Source organism: Hylobates moloch, unplaced genomic scaffold (genome assembly GCF_009828535.3).
Source record: "Hylobates moloch isolate HMO894 unplaced genomic scaffold, HMol_V3 SCAFFOLD_3, whole genome shotgun sequence".
Classification (NCBI taxonomy): domain Eukaryota; kingdom Metazoa; phylum Chordata; class Mammalia; order Primates; family Hylobatidae; genus Hylobates; species Hylobates moloch.
The window spans coordinates 11,635,108-11,655,349 of NW_026652278.1; the positions used below are offsets into that span (position 1 = coordinate 11,635,108).

Genomic DNA, 20,242 nt, shown 5'->3' on the forward strand with positions numbered 1-20,242 from the left:
GACTCACACAGCACCTGGTATAGAGCCTTTCTGTCGTAAAGCATCGCTGCCGAGCTCTTAAGCTGTATTCTTTGTAATGAGTTTTGCACTGGTGTTTTTCAAACTCTGTGGTGTGACCCATTTGTTGCTTGTAAAAGCAGTTTTGGTGGTTCAAGAGCAGCATTTTTTGAAAAATGAAATAGACTAGAACATAACACGGGTAAGCATTGTATACTAAAAGGTTTGTTTCTGGTTTTATGTTTGCCAATATGTTTACTAGGCTGTGATATAGAATGTATTTTGTACTATGGGTTGTAGTAAAAAAAAAAAACTGAAAAACACTTACTAGATTTTAACCTCTATAATGAGTTTTAAAATTTAGAAGAGAGACACTTGGAATTTTAAATAAGCTCAAAGAATACAAAACCTTGATAGTTATGAAAATTTTCACAAAATGTTTTCAAATAATTTGTACCGTCTTCATTATCCCCATTAAGTGAATAATTTTTTTTCTTTAGCATCTATTGTATAGTCTTTGTGTTAGATTTGAGGTGTATAATTGGATTATAAAAATATAAATTGGCCAGGCGAGGTGGCTCATGCCTGTAATCCCAGCACTTTGGGAGGCTGAGGCGGGTGGATCACCTGAGGTCAGGAGTTTGAGACCAGCCTGGCCAGCATGGTGAAACCCCCTCTCTACCAAAAATAAAAAAATTAGCCTGGCGTGGTGGCATACACCTGTAATCCCAGCTACTTGGGAGGCTGAGACAGGAGAATCACTTGAAAACAGGAAGCAGATGTTGCAGTGAGCCAAGATTGCACCACTGCACTCCAGCCTGGGTGACAGAGCAAGAATCTGTCTCAAAAAAAAAATATATATATATATATACATATATATATGTATATATATGTATGTGTATATACATCTATGTATATATGTATGTGTATATACATCTATGTATGTATGTATATATGTATGTGTATATACATCTATGTATGCATATATGTATGTGTATATACATCTGTGTATGCATATATGTATGTGTATATACATCTGTGTATGCATATATGTATGTGTGTATACATCTGTGTATGTATATATGTATGTGTATATACATCTGTGTATGTATATATGTGTGTACACATGAAATTTTTAAATGGGATTTTAAATGGGATTTTTGAAGATAGTGGATTACCAGATGTTTCCCTGAAACTTCTGTTTCTTAAACTTCTCTTTATTATACAATTTATCAATTTAGATTGCTTATAAAAGTATATTGATAAGACAGTACTTTCTACTACATTAGAGCAGAATGAATATTATCAACTGAGTCTACAAATCACAAATTAAAAAATTTGTCATTAAGGATAGTGAGATTCCATGTTGAAAAATAAGTTCACTTTATACAGTGCTCTAATACATGAAAAGAAACTTCTCTTTGTTAATTAACTAGTATTTAAAAGACAATTTTGAAACTGGTTATTCTCAAGTCAGCTCAGCAAGAATCACACTGAATATTTCTTTCAAAAGAGAGTAAAAACTCGAATTTTCCAAATCAACACAGGCATCCTAAGTCATGGTGTTTTAACTTTCAGAGAGCCTTGAGTCAAACGTGCTTTCATGAGATGGGAAAACTGTCAGCTACAGGGTTGCTTAGTATTTACAGTAAAAACAGTTTCTGATTGACTTTTTTTTTTTTTTGAGGCGGAGTCTCGTTCTGTCGCCCAGGCTGGAGTGCAGTGGCGCGATCTCGGCTCACTGCAAGCTCCGCCTCCCGGGTTCACGCCATTCTCCTGCCTCAGCCTCCCGAGTAGCTGGGACTACAGGCGCCTGCCAACACGCCCGGCTAATTTTTTGTATTTTTAGTAGAGACGGGGTTTCACCGTGTTAGCCAGGATGGTCTCGATCTCCTGACCTCGTGATCCGCCCGCCTTGGCCTCCCAAAGTGCTGGGATTACAGGCTTGAGCCACCGTGCCCGGCCTCTGATTGACTTTTAAATTAAGTTTTTGCTTTAAACGTTTCCTAGAGCCCTCATCCCTATATCTCTGGCATTGCTGTGTTAATAATGCCTGTGCCTTTTTCCTTCGCCTTTCTTCAGGGTCAGTATAGACCTTCTGATTTGCTGTGCCCTGAGACATATGTTTGGGTACCCATTGAGCAATGCCTGCCTTCACTTGAAAACTCCAAGTACTGCCGTTTCAACCAGGACCCAGAAGCAGGTATGTTTGGAGCTGAGCTCAGCTGGAAATCATTGGCTTTGTTTTTATGATCCGTGTGTGTGGCTTTGGCTCTTAACAGGGTCCAGGTAGCTTTGGATATTACAGAGTATGCTGTGCATGAGAGTGTGTGTGTGTGTGTGTGTGTGTGTGTGTGTGTGTGTGTAAGATAGAGGAAGACTTTGCACATGCACACAAACTCACACTCATAGTTTGGCACAAAATTAAGGAACCTTACGTGCTCATGCCACTTACTGACCTGGCTTCTCCCATTAGATTAGTTTTTATATGCTTTGAGGGGCTGATATCAATATCCATATCTTTTCCAACTATCACAGTGCCTAAAAATTACCTGCTAGATGGATTATTTAGTCAATATAGAGAAGATAGAAATATTGACCAACTGGACCGAATAAAGTTGTAGGATGGTTTCATGGAGGCAAATAGACTAATGGATTTTGTGACAATACTTTTTTGACTCTCTTCTTATATCTCTGGCATACCCCTCCAGTATAGTCCCAGCCATACTTTGTTCCCCATTGTTCCCCTTTTGATGTTCTGTGTACTAAGAGTACATACAGACATTGAAAGTATATCCCTGGCTGGATGCAGTGGCTCACACCTATAATCCCAGCACTTTGGGAGGCTGAAGCAGGCAAATCACCTGAGGTCAGGAGTTCAAGACCAGCCTGGCCAACATGGTGAAACCCCTTCTTTACTAAAAATACAAAAATTGGCCGGGCATGATAATGGGTGCCTGTTAGCTAGTCAGGAGGCTAAGGCAGGAGGATCGCTTGAACCCGGGAGGTGGAGGTTGCAGTGAGCCGAGATTACGCCATTGCACTTCAGCCTGGGTGACAGTCTAAGACTCTGTCTAAAAAAAAAAAAAAAAAAAAAAAAAAGCATAGCCCTGGAGTTAGGCTTCCTGGATTCAGATCCTGGCTTCAGATCCTGGCTTCATGATCAGCTGGTAAACTGTATGCCCTTAGGCAATTTAATAATCTCCCTGGTCTCAGATTTCTCAATTTTAAAATGGAGATAATAATAGGACCTACTAGCTGTAATGAGGATTAAAATGAGATAAACATGGTAAGAACAGCCCCCTATTACTGTTTTTTGGTGGTCACTAGCCAAATTAGAATGCTGCATCCCATATCTGCCACAGGCTTTTGTCTGCATTTACTTTTATTTACTGTGATCCCTCTCTCTGCAAAGTCGTGCAGTTTTGTTTATGTCCCTGTAGTCTAAGTACCACTCACAGTTCAAAGTAGCCCTCCTCCACACAGCCCTTGTAGTCCTCACGGCATTCAGCTGTGACTTTGTAAGACAGTCACGGGTGCTGATGCTCTCGGGATGGGTTGCATTAAGTTGACATGCTTGTCTTCCCCTTAAAGTTCCTTGATATTCTCAGTTGTGCTTAATTGAACTTTGAGGCCTCACAGAACCCCACCACAGAGGAGATGCCTGATCCATATTTCTTAAGAGTGTGAACATTTTTCTAGCTACCACCCGTTGTCTAAGTTTGGGAAAAAAGAAGGAAAGATCAATGGAAAGGCTGGAGGAGAAGAGAGGAGTAGATGGAGCAAAACCAAATGAAAGATAAGGGGGTGGGGAAGGGGATGCAGTAACTTCTTCAGTTCTAAGATGTGCATTTGTTTCACAAATCAGGTTTTTTGTGTAAAAAAATTGGCCCATGTAATGTATTTTGTTATCTCCTTGAAAAGCTGTTATGAAATCAAGAGTGACTCTTTCTTACACATGATGATACCTTAGAACCTGATGACGAGTGACCATAGGGACCCAGCTGACTCATATGCCAGGTACCCTGGCATTAGCCCCAGTTTTTCTAGATATTTAGGTTTCCTAGAATAACGAGAGCTTTATAGTTCCCACACCTGAAATTATTAGTCAGCGTCTGATCGTTTCATTCTGAGTAAAGTTACACCTCATTGATCAGATATGTTGCTTAAAAACAAACATTAAATTTGTCAATCAGTTTTGGAGTTAGGCTCAAAGCCAAAGGCAATAGTATTATAAGAAAAAGCATATACTTATCTACTCTCCTCTCTTCCCTCAAAAAAAAATTGCCCTCTAGCTTTTTTAAGGTCAGTCAGTCCAGTTCCTATGATGAAAACTGCTGAACATCTTACCAAAAGATTTCATATTCACATATAAAACTGTTTCTGTATAAGTTGCATTCTAATAATATTATGATCCTAAATTTCTTACTCCCCAACTTATGATAGCTTCACCTTCTTTTTTTCCTTATTGGTAAGTTTTAAATGTTGCGTTTCTTCTTACATAATACTTGGAGACTAAACACAAATTCTTGTTGTATAAAGTTGAAAAGATGACTGAATAATTTCCATCTATTGAATAGACATTCAAGTAGACATTCATGTTAATAGGTTTTAAAATTATTTCCAGAATAAATACCAACGAACATGGCAAAAAAGATTTAAAGTCTCATAATGACCATTTTTGTCAAGAACATACTATATCCTGGTGAGCGATGAATATATTGTGTGCTCTTTTCCTGTAACTAGTAGGTTACATTTCTTATGGCAGTAGCTTTAGCTCTTAACATTGTTTAGAATTCATTTACAAAACTCAGGAGTACATTTCTTTGAGAATAAGTGCTTCGAAGAAATTGAAGATCTATTTTTCATATGCTGAATCTGTGGAACTTTCAAGAGAATACCACACAGTTTTATCAGTATTGAATATCACAGTCCAGACACTATTTGAAATCAGACTTATATCCTGTGGTTTTAGGAAATTAAAATGCAGTTACATGCTGGAATGTATTCAGCCTGCTGTGAAACATGGTCATTTGAGGTTTAAATGGCAATCTGTGAGAAACGGTTCTCTTCTCTGGGGCCAGTTTTACTTTTACATGACCCAAACTTTGACTCAGAAAATAGAGCTTAATATGGGCAATAATTGTTGTTCGTCAGCATGGTGCTTTTTTCACTAAATCTTGTTTCTCTTTCCAGCTGTTGAGTAGTTAAATTACTCTGCAAAGGCACAGTTGATCACCATAGGCTTCAGTTAAACCAACTATGGCTTCAAGGTGTGTCACTGGCCAGTGTTAAGGAAAATCACGTTTTCCCCCTATCCTTTTGTATATACTACTTTGCGGTCCTGTGGGGGGAGGGATTGACAAGCTTCAATAACTTGGAAAATTCTAAAGAAATCCTTTTGTTCTTAAATAAGCCCTTTGTTTTTCAATGCAGGACATCTGCCTACTTCAAATAAAGGAGTTCAAAAGTTTCTCAAATGATTTTTAAGTAAAAGTCTGTTCGATTTTTTAAATTAATAACTGAATATGTATAGATTTCAAAAGTTCTGTACACAAATATGTATGCACATCTGCGTGTATTTTTTTTAAAACAAACAAGAATATTCTGCATCCTTACGTTGTCGTTTTTACTTAATACTTTGTGTTACTTCTTACTTTTGGTAAGGTAGAAACTTGCTTTTGGTAAAAAAACAATTTGACCATTAATTTGGTCATAAGAAAACAAATGCTGCTACTGTGTGATGCCCAGTGTCTAATAAAGATTTTTTTTTTTTTGAGGCCAGGCTGGTGTGGTCTTGGCTCACTGCAGCCTCTGCCTCCAGGGCTCAAACAATCCTCCCGCCTCAGCCTCTTAAGTAGCTGGGACTACAGGTGCACATCACCATGCCTGGCTAATTTTGGTATTTTTTGTAGAAGTGGAGTTTTGCCACATTGCGTAGGCTTGTCTTGAACTCCTGGACTCAAGCGATTCACTCACCTTGGCCTCTGAAAGTGCCAGGATTATAGGCGTGAACCACCGTGCCCAGCCGACGCAGATATTTTACAGAAAAGCATTGTTTTTTGTAATATTTTGTAATTGGTTTAGAGCCATAATAGATAAACTATGATTTGATTTGACTCTTAATGTTGGGCAAACATTATATTATCATTGGTATTAAAATCGTTGGTTCCAGATTTACAAAAAAAAAAAAAACAAAAAACTTTCGTGAGCATATGCTGTTTCCCAAGCACTATGCTATGATTTCCCCTGTTACTCATTTTATCCTGAAAACATAATTGAACATTTCGTATTGACCCCTCAAATATTTTTTGTCACAAAAATAACGGGTAACATTTGTTTTAATCAGGATAAAAAATAATTTAAATTCAAATACTGCTCTATACTTCTTATAATACTTATTTTTAGTATTCATTTCAAGGGGGCTAATAAGAATTTTTATTTCTATTTGTAATTATAGTAGGATATATATTTTACCAGAGTAGTTTACATTTCATTCTGTTCTATACATTGAAATGTTCGCAAAAAATCTTACAGTTTATTTTTAATGTAGCTAAATCATTCATTATTAGTAAGGATATCAAATTTAAATTTGCTATAAAAAGACTGGTCCCTAAACATGATTTAGTGCTTTATCCATTTACCCAGGATAGTGAATTTCTAACACACCTTAATTCTTCCCAGCAGTTGCTGAAAATCTAAACTGATGTAAAGAAGCTTATACCTAGTGTGAGCCCCAGAAACTCTGAGGTTCTAATCTATATTGTGTTTTTGCTGTTTAAAGGCCTCTTTCTTTTCTTCTCTCTCTACTCTGTCCATCATTCTTGCTGGCATGGTACCCTGGCATTTTTTTTGTACTTTCATAGTTTCTCTAGCATATGCCCACAGAAAAAGTAAGTCCCACTCTGACCTTGATTGTCTGTGGAAGAACCAAGTTCAGGAAGCACACCGTCCTGCATTCATTCACCTGTTTCTCCAAGCCTGGCACCACTTCCCGATGGACTGTGTTGATGGACTCTCAAAAGGGTATACCTAAGCCAAAATGTCATTTTCATCACTGGAAAACAATGCCTAGTGAGAAAGCAACTTCCTAGGGCCCCTTAAAAAGGTACTGCAGTAATAACTCATGACTAAGTAGACAGTATCTTTCCTAATTATTTTAGATGCAGAATTCAGCTTTTTAAAAAAATATTTCTGAAGGTAAAATTGTTTTCATATCTGCATTTGAGGTCGAACTACCCACTTCACGTTGCAAAATGAATGATGTTGCTTGCTGAATACTTAATAAACATATTCTTTGTTGCCAATAAAGATCGTGGTGCTTTGATGTAGCCAGCTGGAAGTGGAATCACTTGTCCACTATTATGTGGTATAAAGGAAACCATTGAAACAAGAAAATGTCTTGGAAATTTGGCTCCCAAGTTTGGTGAATCTGGAGAATGTATTTTAATATGGAAAATATGGACAGGCTTCTAATTTTTCAGTTTACTTTCTCTCCTCTTAAAAATATCACTCTATTGTATTATTACTATTTTTTTTCTTTTTTTGCGATGGAGTCTTGCTCTGTCACCCAGGGTGGAGTGCAGTGGAGTGATACCAGCTCACAGTAGCCTCTACCTCCCGGGTTCCAGCAATAGTCCTGCCTCAGCCTCCTGGGTAGCTGGGATTACAGGCGCAAGCCACGACACCCGGCTAATTTTTGTATTTTTAGTAGAGATGGGTTTCACCATGTTGGCCAGGCTGGTTCTCGAACTCCTGACCTCAGGTGATCCGCCGCCTCTGCCTCCCAAAGTGCTGGGATTACAGGCGTGAGCCACCGCACCCGGCCTGTATTATTACTATTTTTTTAGCCACTTATTCTCAAAGGTATATTATGCACAATTTAGTATGGTGCTAACATGACTCATGGTTTAAAAACATACTAGACTTCCCTAGTTCGCATGATCTTTTAGTGAAAACACTAAGAAACAAAAATACAGGTTTTTGCTACAATATTTGGTGTGTATGACTGAAGTATGTTTTACTTGTTTGCATTTTCTACTTGAAAATGTGAAAACTAAGATGTCTTAAGATAAACTTCAACAGTTGTTCTCATTTTAAAAGATTGCTTTAAAACCAGTCTTGCGGAGACATTTTAAAACATACTATTTTATAAATTTTTACCAGCCAGTCTTTGCTCAATAAGCCATGCATCAGCAGTGAGCCAATGGCTGAAACTTGTTAGAGCGCTGGCCAGACAGGTTTGAAAAGCAGACTTTTAAGATTTCCATTTAGCAACTAAGTAATATTTCTCTAATCCCTTTCTTTTTTCTTGTAGAATAGGTTTTAAAATTTCAAAGTAAGTGCCAGGCAAGGTGGCTCACACCTGTGATCCCAGCACTTTGGGAGGGCGGAGGCCGGGGTGGGAGAATTGCTTGAGCCCAGGAGTTTGAGGTTACGGTGAGCTGTGATCGCACCACTGCACCTCAGCCTGGGCAAGAGAGCAAGACTCTGTCTCAAAACCAAAAACATTAAAAAAAGTTTTCCCCCAAACAAGCAGTTCCTTTTATAGTTACTCATTTATTTCATTTAATTCTGTAGTAAATAATAGAAATCATTTTAGTAAGCTCAAAAATATCGTGATGCTTTAGAGCATGTCTATAAATGTTAGTTACACTTGCTTTGTGGCATCTTGGAGTGCTGCTTCATTTGTTTGTATGGAAAAGTGACTTTTTTTTTTCGAGATGGAGTCTCGCTCTGTCGCCCAGGCTGAAGTGCAGTGGCGCAATCTCAGCTCACTGCAAGCTCCGCCTCCCGGGTTCACGCCATTCTCCTGCCTCAGCCTCCCAAGTAGCTGGGACTACAGGCGCCCGCCACCACACCCGGCTAATTTTTTGTATTTTTAGTAGAGACGGGGTTTCACCGTGGTCTCGATCCCCTGACCTTGTGATCTGCTCTTCTCGGCCTCCCAAAGTGCTGGGATTACAAGCGTTAGCCACCGCGCCCGGCCCATTTTTTTAAATATTTTAAGGGAGTTGTCCAAAATGCCAATTAAAAAATAAAAATAAAGCCCATACCAGCTATTTAAGTGCTGGTTGAACTACGGAGTTTTATTGAAAATAAGATATAATCAATTTTCAGTTTTTTATTTTACATACCATTAAAAGAAAAAGGCTGCCATTTAGACTATGACTCCATCAGTTGGAAGATGCATGTGGGTTTTTAAGCTGTCGAAGTGTATAAAAGTGAGAATCTTAATATAGCAGAACCATGGTTCGGCCTGTACACTATAATAGCTAGCAAAGCTATAGAGTGTTTAGGAGACTTGGTGTTTCTATTTTACGGAGCTTTATGACATCTTAATTCTAAGCATTAAACATAATATAGATGGAGTGTGTTTTTATGTTTCAGAGTTTGAGGGTATTGAGTTCAGATACTTTTATCTAAAAAATAAGATTACCACTATTGATGAATGATAATCGAGTTTTTATAATATGCTGATCTAGGAACAGATAGTGTACTTTTAAAATTTCGAGAAAGCATGTAACTACCTCACAAGGATATTTTACTTTGACGAAAGTAAAAAACATAGGTATGAGCTGAGAGGAGTATAAAAAGAAAGAAAAAAATTGTAAAAAACTTTTTGCTACTGTATTAGGGTTCCCTACAGGGACAGAACTAATGGAATAGATGATATAAAGGGGAGTTTATTAAGTATTAACTCACACCATCACAACGTCCCACAGTAGGCCGTCTGCAGGCTGAGGAGCAAGGAGAGCCAGTCCAAGTTCCGAAACTGAAGAACTGAGAGTCTGATGTTCGAGGGCAGGAAGCATCCAGTACGGGAGAAAGATGTAGAATGGGAGGCTAGGCCAGTCTCTCTTGTCACATTTTCTGCCTGCTTATATTCTAGCCGCACTGGCAGCTGATTAGATTGTGCCTACGCAGATGAAGTGGGTCTGCCTTTCCTGGCCCACTGACTCAAATGTTCATCTCTTTTGGCAACACCCTCACAGACACACCCAGGATCAGTACTTTGCATCCTTCAATCCAATCAAGTTAACACTCAGTATTAACCATCACAACTACTGAAAAAGCATTAAAATTCCGTAAACATTAATGATCTTCCTGCATCCTGTTTATAAGCAAATTTGAAATTTAAAAAAAATTGTATGATGTTAGAAGGCAGCAATGAATGTAGAAAATTAAAAACTTTGCTTAGCCAATAAATTCAGTCATCTCTGACAGTTAATGAATGATTATACATTAAATACATATAGAAGGGGCAAGAGATGGGTATCCTAGGATATCATCAAGCTGTTCATCAGCTTTAAAATTTCCACATTTGATTGAACATTTTCCTGCCTTGTGAATTATCTGTAAATATTTTTTGTTTAACTGTGGCTTTATAGAAACACAACGTCGAATCATTAGCTTAACTGAGAGAAATTCTTAAAGGATACTTGATGCTGTATTTTGGAAACCACATAATTTGATATTCAATACAATGTCTACTAGTAATGGGAACAGCTGACTCGCAGACAGACATAACAGTCCAAGATTTAAATCATTCACACCCAACTTCATAGAAGAATGGAGTCTCTGCATTTTTTTTTTCCTGCAAGGTATTTTTAAACTATTTAGATTCTTTTTTGTGGGTGTTAATACTTGGTCTCTTTGCAGAAAAATAAGCTATAACCTGAAGGTATGTGAAGTTCTGTTTATTTTACAGTGTTCTTTTATGTCATGCTAGCAAAATGTTTTTAATATAAATATGGAACCTGGGATAAGATTCTTCTTCTTGTAAGAAACGTATTTTCCTAGCTGGCATTCATTTGAAATAGATATCATTCAAAGGAAATGGCTTGTTCATGCTTCTGTGCATCGTTCACTGATAATATAAAATCTGTCTGAAAATAAGGGCATGTTGACAATAGGGAAAGAATTAAAGTTTCTGCTTTACTAACCCCTGTCAAAAAAGGAAAACCAGAGTAAAGTTCTGAGCACTTCTCATGTTAAGGAGACTGTCTTAGCTTAGTTTCTCTCCAAAAGCAGGTCTTGCAACATGGCCTTCCATTCAGGTTATTTATTTGGGAAATGGTCCCTTGGAACAGGAGTAGGGTCTAGGGAGAGCACACCAGGGAAGGAGGAAAAGTCAGTAGAAGGATGTGTTATTGTGTGATCCATCACTCTAAGGACTGGAGCTCAGTCCTTTTGAGACACCTGGTGTACATCTGAGGGGCCAAAGGAAGAAGGACTTACCTGCTGGCTTCCATTTTCCATTGGTTGATGGTATCCCATTGAGTGTTAATGCCTCTGCACTTGAGTGTGTGTGTGACAAATACAGAACAGGCTCCTACATGTGTACCAGGCTGCTGCATCAGAAAGGCAGGAAGCAAGAAAGACAGACCTTGCCTACCTGCCTACCTTCCTTTACAGGACGGCACCATAGTTGTGGCATGAGTCAGAAGTGAGGCTAAGGGCATGAAAGGCAATGCCCAAGAGGTATCTAATACAGAAAAAAAAAGTACAGACTGAGTTAGCATGTTGCTTGTCATGTCAGTTGATCATGTCAGTTGCATGGAGCCAAGAAGAGTAAGGACCCAAAACATGGGAAGGTATTGGACTCTTAAAAAAAAAAAAAAAACAAAAAAAAACAAAAAGCTAGCTTAATTTGAAATAGAGGAGCCAACCAAAAATAGAAACATGAATTTAAAGAATTCATAAATGCATTCACTCAGCATGTATTTAATGAGCCAGGTATTATGCTGATGGGAGGTGCCAGTCCTCAGGGAACCTAGTGGAGATGACAGACAGTTATCAAGCACACTCAGACAAGTGTGATAAGTAGCATGTGGGAGAAAGAAGAGGCAGTGAGTCCCCATAGGAGGGTCCTCATTCCAGAATTTGATGGGGTGTAGGAGGTCAGGGAAATCTGCTCGGATGAAGTGGCCTAAGTGAAGATTTCAACAGGGGATGGAACACAAAAACTAAGTGCTCCAGGTAGAGAAGAACATATTCAGAAGGCCTGGTGGCAAAGAGTGCAGCTGGACTTTAGAGCAGGCCAGATGCAGCTGGCTAGTAAAGGGTTTTGTAAATCATGATAAGGAGTTGAGATTTTTATCCTGAAGGTAATGGAAGGCCGTGAAGAGATCTTAAGCACATTAGTGCGCGTTGGCAGATTTGTTATTTGACTCCACGTTGTGGAGAAAGAGTGGGAATTGGTTAAGAGCAGAGTTAAGAAGGGTTTGCATGCAGTAATCTGAGCAAAAGATGATGATGGTCTGACAGATTAGGGTGATGGCAGTGGGCAATGGAGAGGAAATGGATGGATGCAAAAGATAGTCAAGAGGTAGAACCCACAGAATTGGGTGATTAATTGTGTTTGGTGATGGGGAGGGAGAGAGTTTGTGAAGAGAGTTATGTAGGTTCTGACAGAAACTGAGTTAATGCTGACTTCTTTTCTGAAATGAGAAACAGGAGGTGGAGCAGTTTTGCAGAGAAGAATGATGAGTTCAGTTCTGGACGTGTGGAAGTAAAGGTGTTTGTGAGACATCTGGTAGAGATGTCAAGGAGGCAGTTGGACATGTAGGTCTGAAACTCTGATGAAATCTTGGAAGGAGCCACTAATTTGGGAGACGTGGTCCATGAGTGGCAGCCCTAAGAGTGACTGAGTGACTAAGATTGCCTTCTGGAGTGAAGAGCAGAGGACAGCCCCAAGGGCCCAGCATATAATGACTGAGCACATGGAGAATTCCACTGGAGGCCAGAGAGGGAAGAGGAAGCCCAGAGTGTGGGATCAAGAAAGCCACAGGAAGCATTTTCCAGAAGCAGGAGGCAATGACACTGTCAGATTCTGCTGAGAGGACCTGAGAAACATCCTTTGACAATCTTGGTGAAGACCTGTTTTAGTTTTAGTGGGACTAGAATCGTGGCTTAAAAATAGAGTGAAAGTTAAGAAAGCTGCCATAATGAAACTTGATTCTGAAGACACTGGCTAGAGCAGTAAGTCTGATGGAGGAAGGGGATGAGAGGTTTGAGCATTTTCAGAAGCTGATGGAGGTCAGGGAAAGGAAAGAGTAAAGATGTAGAAGAAAGATGAAAACACATCAGGGTCTCTGAGAAGGAATGAGCATGAGAAAGATTGAGAACACAGATAGGAAGATTAGCTTTAGAGAGAAAGACCCTTCCTGTCTTAGGAGAGGATGAGAAAATGCTCAGTGGGAGTGAAGATAAAACGTGGGTGTGGCAACGGTAAGTTGAGCACTTTCTCACTTGATGCCTTTTCTCTTTCCATTGAAGCAGGTGCTGGTGAGGAGAGAGGTAAGAGATTTGAGCAGGTGTGTTAAGTAGCTGCTGAGAAGAATGAGAGATGGAGCTGATGGCCAGGCCTGGTTAAGACTAGTGGTGATGAAATCTATGTAGATGTGACACTTCTTCAGCAGCCCGGCTTTTCCAGGGTTGGGAACTTACCAGGCCATTGCAGGGAAAGAGCAAGAATTGAAGACTTATGACAAAGAAATTGTTCTGAATTCAGTTAGGAAGGAACTGAAGAGAGGATAAATGTACCAAGATGACATAGAAAGGTCAAAGAATTGGGAGGTCTCTATGAGGACTAGAGTAGTGGGGTATGTGAACAAGCTGGAAGAATAGGAAATGGTGTTGAGAGCGAGTGTCTGATTTTACTGTTTCAGAGGTATGACAAGATGTGGCCACGGTAATGGGAAGCTAACATAGGATTAAAGTGAAAGTCATTGAAGAAGACTGAGGCAGCCAAGACAACATCCACGTTGTTTAGCAAAGCTGGCCATGGCTGAGTGCAGTGGCTCACGTGAACCTGTAATCCCAGAACTTTGGGAGACACGCAGGCGGATCACCTGAGGTCAGGAGTTCAAGACCAGCCTGCCCAATGTGATGAAACCCCGTCTCTACTAAAAAATACAAAAATTAGCCGGGCATGGTGGTGTGCGTCTGTAATCCCAGCTGCGTAGGAGGCTGAGTCAGGAGAGTCGCTTGAACCCAGGAGCTGGAGGCTGCAGTGAGCCGATGTCACGCCACTGCAGAGGAAGCCCAGAGAGTGAGATCAACTCCAGCCTGGGCAACAGAGCAGGACAATGTCTCAAAAAAAAAAAAAAAAAAAAAAAGCTGGCCACATCTGGAGGTTTTTGTTTCTTGGCGCCATTTAGGTGTAAGAATGGTAATGTCCTGAATGACAATCCTTTTCATTTACCAAACGGTTCTAATGCTGCCAACCCCCAATGAACATAAAGGAGCATGAAGTGCCTTGTTTGTATCAATATATTATGGAGAATAAATAGAATACAGTTTTTTAGAGAAAGATACTTTTGGATTCATGTGATCCTTAGGGCATTAAATACGATGCACTCCATTATTTTTTGTTATTCTATTTCAAAGAAAATGACTGTCTTGACCCAGTAAGATGATTTCATACCCCACTAAAAGATCACAGCCTACAATGGAAAGACACTGACTGGTTGTCTTAACTTTTTTTTTTTTTTTTTTTGAGACGGAGTTTCACTGTCGCCCAGGCTGGAGTGCAGTGGCGCGATTTCGGCTCACTGCAGGCTCCTCCCCCCGGGGTTCACGCCATTCTCCTGCCTCAGCCTCCTGTGTAGCTGGGACTACAGGCACCTGCCACCTCGCCCGGCTGATTTTTTGTATTTTTAGTAGAGACAGGGTTTTACCGTGTTAGCCTGGATGGTCTCGATCTCCTGACCTCGTGATCCACCCGCCTTGGCCTCCCAAAGTGCTGGGATTACAGGCATGAGCCACCGTGCCCAGCCTGTCTCAACTTTTAAAGCTGTGTGTTAGGTTTCCCAATTTGTGGGTGTACAGTTATTAACTGTTAAACGTGAGGTTTTCAGCGCCCATGAGCATGATTTTCCTTTGCAGGAAAGATGATTCCAAGGTTTCCTTTAATTTTAGAAATTAGTATTCAGCTCATTAAAGTAACAATCTATTAAAGTAACATCTGTTTCTTCTTTAAAGGTTTAAATGCAAATTACAGATCTTATTTTCAATGTATAAGTCTTGCAAATTTTAGCAATTATTTTTAAGGAGATTTTGAATAATGTTTGCGTTTATGAAATCCCAGTTAAATTTCTTTAAACATTTTAAGCTTCTTTTACAAACTTAATGTATTCAGTTTCCCTCTTAACTCAATTATCTGACAAAGTATTCTTATAAACATAATGAATACATTTATAGACACAATAAACCTAAATTTCTACTTAGTTTGAAATCACAAGTCTAAGTCAGTTATTTACATAGCATTTCCTGTGGAATCACAAATTATTGTTTACATAGGAAATCTTCAAGAGTGCACCACTATCCAACTACTGGAACTAATAAGTGAATTTTAGCAAGGTTGCAGGACATGAAAGTTAATATACAAAAAATCAATTATATTTGTACATGACCAGGTGTCCCCCTGCATCACTATTTGGTCTGCTCCATGAAGTTGGCATCTCTTAAAGCCAAGAGGTTTCTATCTTGACTGCATGTGTATTTCCTTAGCTCTTAAGGTCTGTCCTTGATTCCTTTTTAACTCTAAAGAGATTCGAACTTGATGGAATCCTGCATTCTGTCATGTTCTTAGAATCACTCAAATCTTAGGGATATTGGAGTTATAGCTGGTTGAATTTTAGGTATCGCTCATGACATTTTCTGATTATTCATTTACAGCTTCCAAAATTGTTCTATTCACATTAACATTATTTATACCTAATACTTGACCATTGCTATATAATATCAGGTAACTGGAGCATGAACACTGAGTATTTTAGTGTTTAAACTAGAAATCTAAGACAAGTTTTCTAGTCCTGCCAGTCATTAGCTTTGTAACTAGGCGGAACACAACTTTTCAGCCTCAGTTTCACTGTATGTGAAGTGGGAAATTCAGACTACATAAGTTAAGATCCTAGTATGTTTTATGACCTCTAAATCTTTAAGATTCCTTTGTGAGAATCAAACTACTTAGAAGCTAGAATGCATTACACAAATGTAAGATGTATGATTCCAGAGCACTCAAGTTAGTGTGTACCTACCTGTTTTCCATAACTGTGCTCAATTTCACCACTCTGCCCTTTCATCCACCTTCTTTCTTCCTCACTGCTGTGATCAGAAGATGGAAGTTGCAGTTTTAGGTGAGGTCATGCCTAGAATAGCGTTTTCCAAACTCTCAACTGTAGTCCCCTGTAAGACATGCATTTTACGTTGACATATAACTCACTTTCATGTATCTGTGCACACGTGTGCATGCGTGCACACGCACACAGCTGAAACAAAATTGTGCTAAATAGTACTCACCCTCCCTCGTGTGGTACACTCTGGTATTTTTGAATCTGTTCTAGTTTTTAATTTTTTAAAGAAATGCTAGTCATAACCCATTACATGAATTTCATGCCCAGGACCACTCACAATTTGACAAACACTAGCCTGGGAGAACTCGGTGGGGAGGATTCTCACTCCAGTTCTGCCACTAATTCTATTTTAGTGATACGGTAGTGGTAGCAGTGATTGCTGTGATTAATATGTATTGGTCGAAGCATTTTGCTAAAGGGTTATCATGTATCATCTTATTTCATCTTCATGATGACCCTCTTGCTCTTCTGTCTACATAAATGTTCATGAGGCCAATGACTGATTAGAGATAGGAGGGATTTGGGCAGGGTGGTGGGGAGGGAAGATGAAGAGAGATGGATATAAAAATACAGTTAGATAAAAGGAATAAGATCTAGTATTTGGTAGTACAATACGGCAACTATAGTTGACAGTAATTTATTGTACATTTAAAATTAACTGGAAGAGTGGAATTGGAATGTTCCTAACACAGAGAAATAAGTGTTTGAGGTGCTGGTGTCCCAATTACTCTGACTTTATCATTACACGTTGTATGTGTGTATCAAAATATGACACATACCCCTTTATGGGTATGTACAACTATTGTTATGCATCTACAACTAATATATGCACATTACAACTATTATGTGTGCATAAACAATTTTTTAATTTTTAAATGAGAAAAAATGAAATAGAAGGAATTTGGGATGGGGAAGGTTTGTTAGAGTATTCTTGTCACTGGAGGGACCTATGTAAATTACTAACTAGACATCTCATAGCATTGGCTAGAGACAGTTCTCTGCCAAATGACAGATAGGTGCATCCAGGCTGTGGACCTGAAAGGTGAGGTCAAACTACAGAAGGTGCTGACTCAGCCAAGTTACTGTCCTGTGTGGCCATATCTGAGTGACCAGTTACTACCTAGATACCATCAGTGGAGGGACCCACTTTCTTAATGCTGGTGATACTAATAAATAAAATACCAACTTTGCACATGGCTTGCAATTTGTGTTTTATTCTTAATATGTATACACACATATTAGTTGTGGGTAAGAAACATCACTTGTAAATAGGTGAGATGACAGATTGGCTCTTTTCCTCCTCTCCTCTTCTATAGTAGATTTAAACTTAGAACTGTAGCACAGATCTTTATGTTCTTTTTTTTGTTTGTTTTTTAACTTTAAGTTCCAGGATGTGCAGATATGCAGATTGGTTACATAGTTATACATGTGCCATGGTGGTTTGCTGCACCTATCAACCCTTCAAGTAGGTTTTAAGCCCCGCATGCATTAGGTATTTGTCCTAATGCTCTCCCTCCCCTTGGCCCCCACTCTCTGACAGGCTTTATGTTCTTATAAAGGGTTTACTATCAGTATTAATTAAGATTTTAATATTTTGTATATTTTACTGGGGTCAAATTTTGTAGTTTTATTGGTCAGCTACATCCAAAGATTATGTCCTCAACTAGATATTTAACTGAAAACTATCCAAAACTAAACAAAATTCTGTTCTGTAGTATTATACAGTATTGTTTATCTGTTTTAGCAAACTACACAACTGTGTACCGTATTTTTAAAATAACGCTTTGCTTTTGTTTTCTTTGCAATGTAACTGTCTTTGTCTGCCAAGTGTCTGGTTTCTCCACATGTGTCTGCCTTTTGAGAAAGGTGTGACCTTATAGGCTTGTATTTGGACATACTCTAGACTGAAATACCATGCTTATTTATTTTGTAATATAGTCAAAGATGCATTTGAGTATGTCAGGGAAATTTCAAATTAATTCATTTCTTTTTTTTTAATCTTCATTTTTGGAGGGGGGTCATTTAATTGTAAGTTGCACAGATAATTTCATCAGCACAGATAATTTCTTTGATGAGCCAACAGCAGAGAAGTTTAAGTACAGGAATCTGAGCCTTGATGTCGAGAACTTTGAGTTCTAATTTTACATTTAGATCTAAGTTCCCTTAGTAAAAAACAGTTTCTATCTCTTCCAGAGTAAGTTGTGAAGTGTGATGATTGCTTAGGAAAGAATGTAATCAACGTGCTCTGTAAAGCTCTGTAATAATACTAGAGCTGTTTGAACTTCCTCATTGGCATTTTTCTCACCTGCCATCTGTACTGACCTTATAAATCCAGAGCAAATGATTGCTCATATGAGAGCTTTGATCTTCATTTTAAAGTAATGACATATAATTTCTCAAACCCTCAAATTAAACCAAAAAATTTTTTTCTAGGTTAATGACATTGCTTAATTTTCTGACCTTGACCTGTGCAAACTTTGAAGTTAGAGAGTATTGGGCAGGAGGGGGGATTAGATACCATGATATACTAACTGAATGTAAATAAGTATATTTGAACTCGCTTACCAAATTTGCATAATCATTTAAAATAATGCATGTTTTTAAAAGTTCATGCAGTCCAGTGATTGTAAATTGAACTGTATTTTAATGTCTCTTTTTAAAAAACATCCTGTTCAAGAATCCATTATTGCGTATCCGTTGATAAAACAAAGGTTCTTTTGCAGCAAAGCTGATCAACCACTGTGTTATATTGTCATTTTTAAAATTAGGGTTTTGGAATATGTTTTCTTAAAACATTTAAACTGCATTCAAGATGACAAGAAAAAGTAGAAGTGCCATTTAGTTCATTTTCACGTGTTGAATTTGCTGGTGTTACTAGAGTTTGCTTTTGGAGCGTAGTCTTGACTTTGTAGAAACTACAGCCATTTCATAACTATATACTTGAAAGTATTTTTGAAAACAAACAATGCTTTAAAATTGTGATTTTTCAAGAAGAAGGGAGTATGCAGAATGGAAAAAGCCGTGCTTTATAGTACTGTTTTGTTTCTAGTCACAATACTTTGTTTTTCAAAATACACTCAAGGAATAGTTAGTATTTTAAAAAAATATTTAACAGAAATGTTTGAACTAAAAGGACTGTGCAGTACTGCTCTATATAGGACCTTCTGATTCTGTAGTTTTCTGTTACTGTTATATAATAGGCTCAAGACTTTAAAAAAAAAGTCCCTGGATGTAAGAAGAGTTCATAAAGATTTGTTTTAAATGCCCAAAAGCTGGAATTTACTTAAAGTCTCAACCTTTAGGGACTTGTGAATAAATCACGTAAGCTGAGCGTTGTGAAGACAGGGACTCGGTTTCTGTGTCAAACTCTGTTAGAACTGATAGGAGACACAGGAGAGAGTCCCAGGATTGGCTTGGAACAAAACAGTTGTTTTACTGCTGTTACTGTCCAGAGTTTCAATGTATTGATGATAAAGTTTTGCCCTACCGGCTTGGCTGCCGGTTACCTTGCTTATTGAATGACAAGAAGAGCGTTTTAATATTTTTATGGTAGTGTCTCCTACACCTTTTCATTGTTTAAACATTGCTTCAAAGTACACATGAAAAGTGTAGTGTAATGAAATAAAAACGAAAACCAAGAGCATTAGGTTATTTGGGGAGATTTAAATCAGCAGATAACAAATGGATTCCATTATAAGTAAATGTAAACTAACGAAAGCATGGCAGAAGCTCTGAAGTAATGGTACATTCCTTTGGACTGGTAGCACAAAGAAGGGAGTGGGAGGGTCCAATAAAGATAAAAGCAAAACACCAAAACCTGAGTAGCTATAAGAGGTTTAAAGAAAACATTCCTTCCTCTGAGCAGGAACATAGCAAAGCTTATTCTCTTTAGAACTTTTTGTGTAACACCTCAGAGAGAGAAGTTTGCTTTGTAGAAGTGGATTGCATGTTCCAACCTAGTAGTCAAAGAGAATGGAATCAAAAATCTTAGTTGATTATGCACATTGAATTTGGACTATTAACCAACAAGTTTTTTAAATAGCAGCAAAGCAATTTGTAGTTCATGGCTCTCTCAAAAGTATCTGTAAATTCTGCTTAAGCAG

At 38.4% G+C, this 20,242-nt stretch overlaps 1 protein-coding gene across 8 annotated transcripts in view; it reads left to right on the plus strand.

The window, feature by feature from the left end:
* Window positions 1-20,242, plus strand: part of ATE1 (arginyltransferase 1) — a 206,714-nt gene that overhangs the window by 156,498 nt on the left and 29,974 nt on the right. For all 8 annotated transcript variants that reach the window (XM_058435949.1, XM_058435948.1, XM_032176188.2 and 5 more), the window contains one exon: window positions 2,080-2,200. In XM_058435949.1, the coding sequence (XP_058291932.1) occupies window positions 2,080-2,200 (121 nt within the window). The remainder of the gene's footprint in view (window positions 1-2,079; window positions 2,201-20,242) is intronic.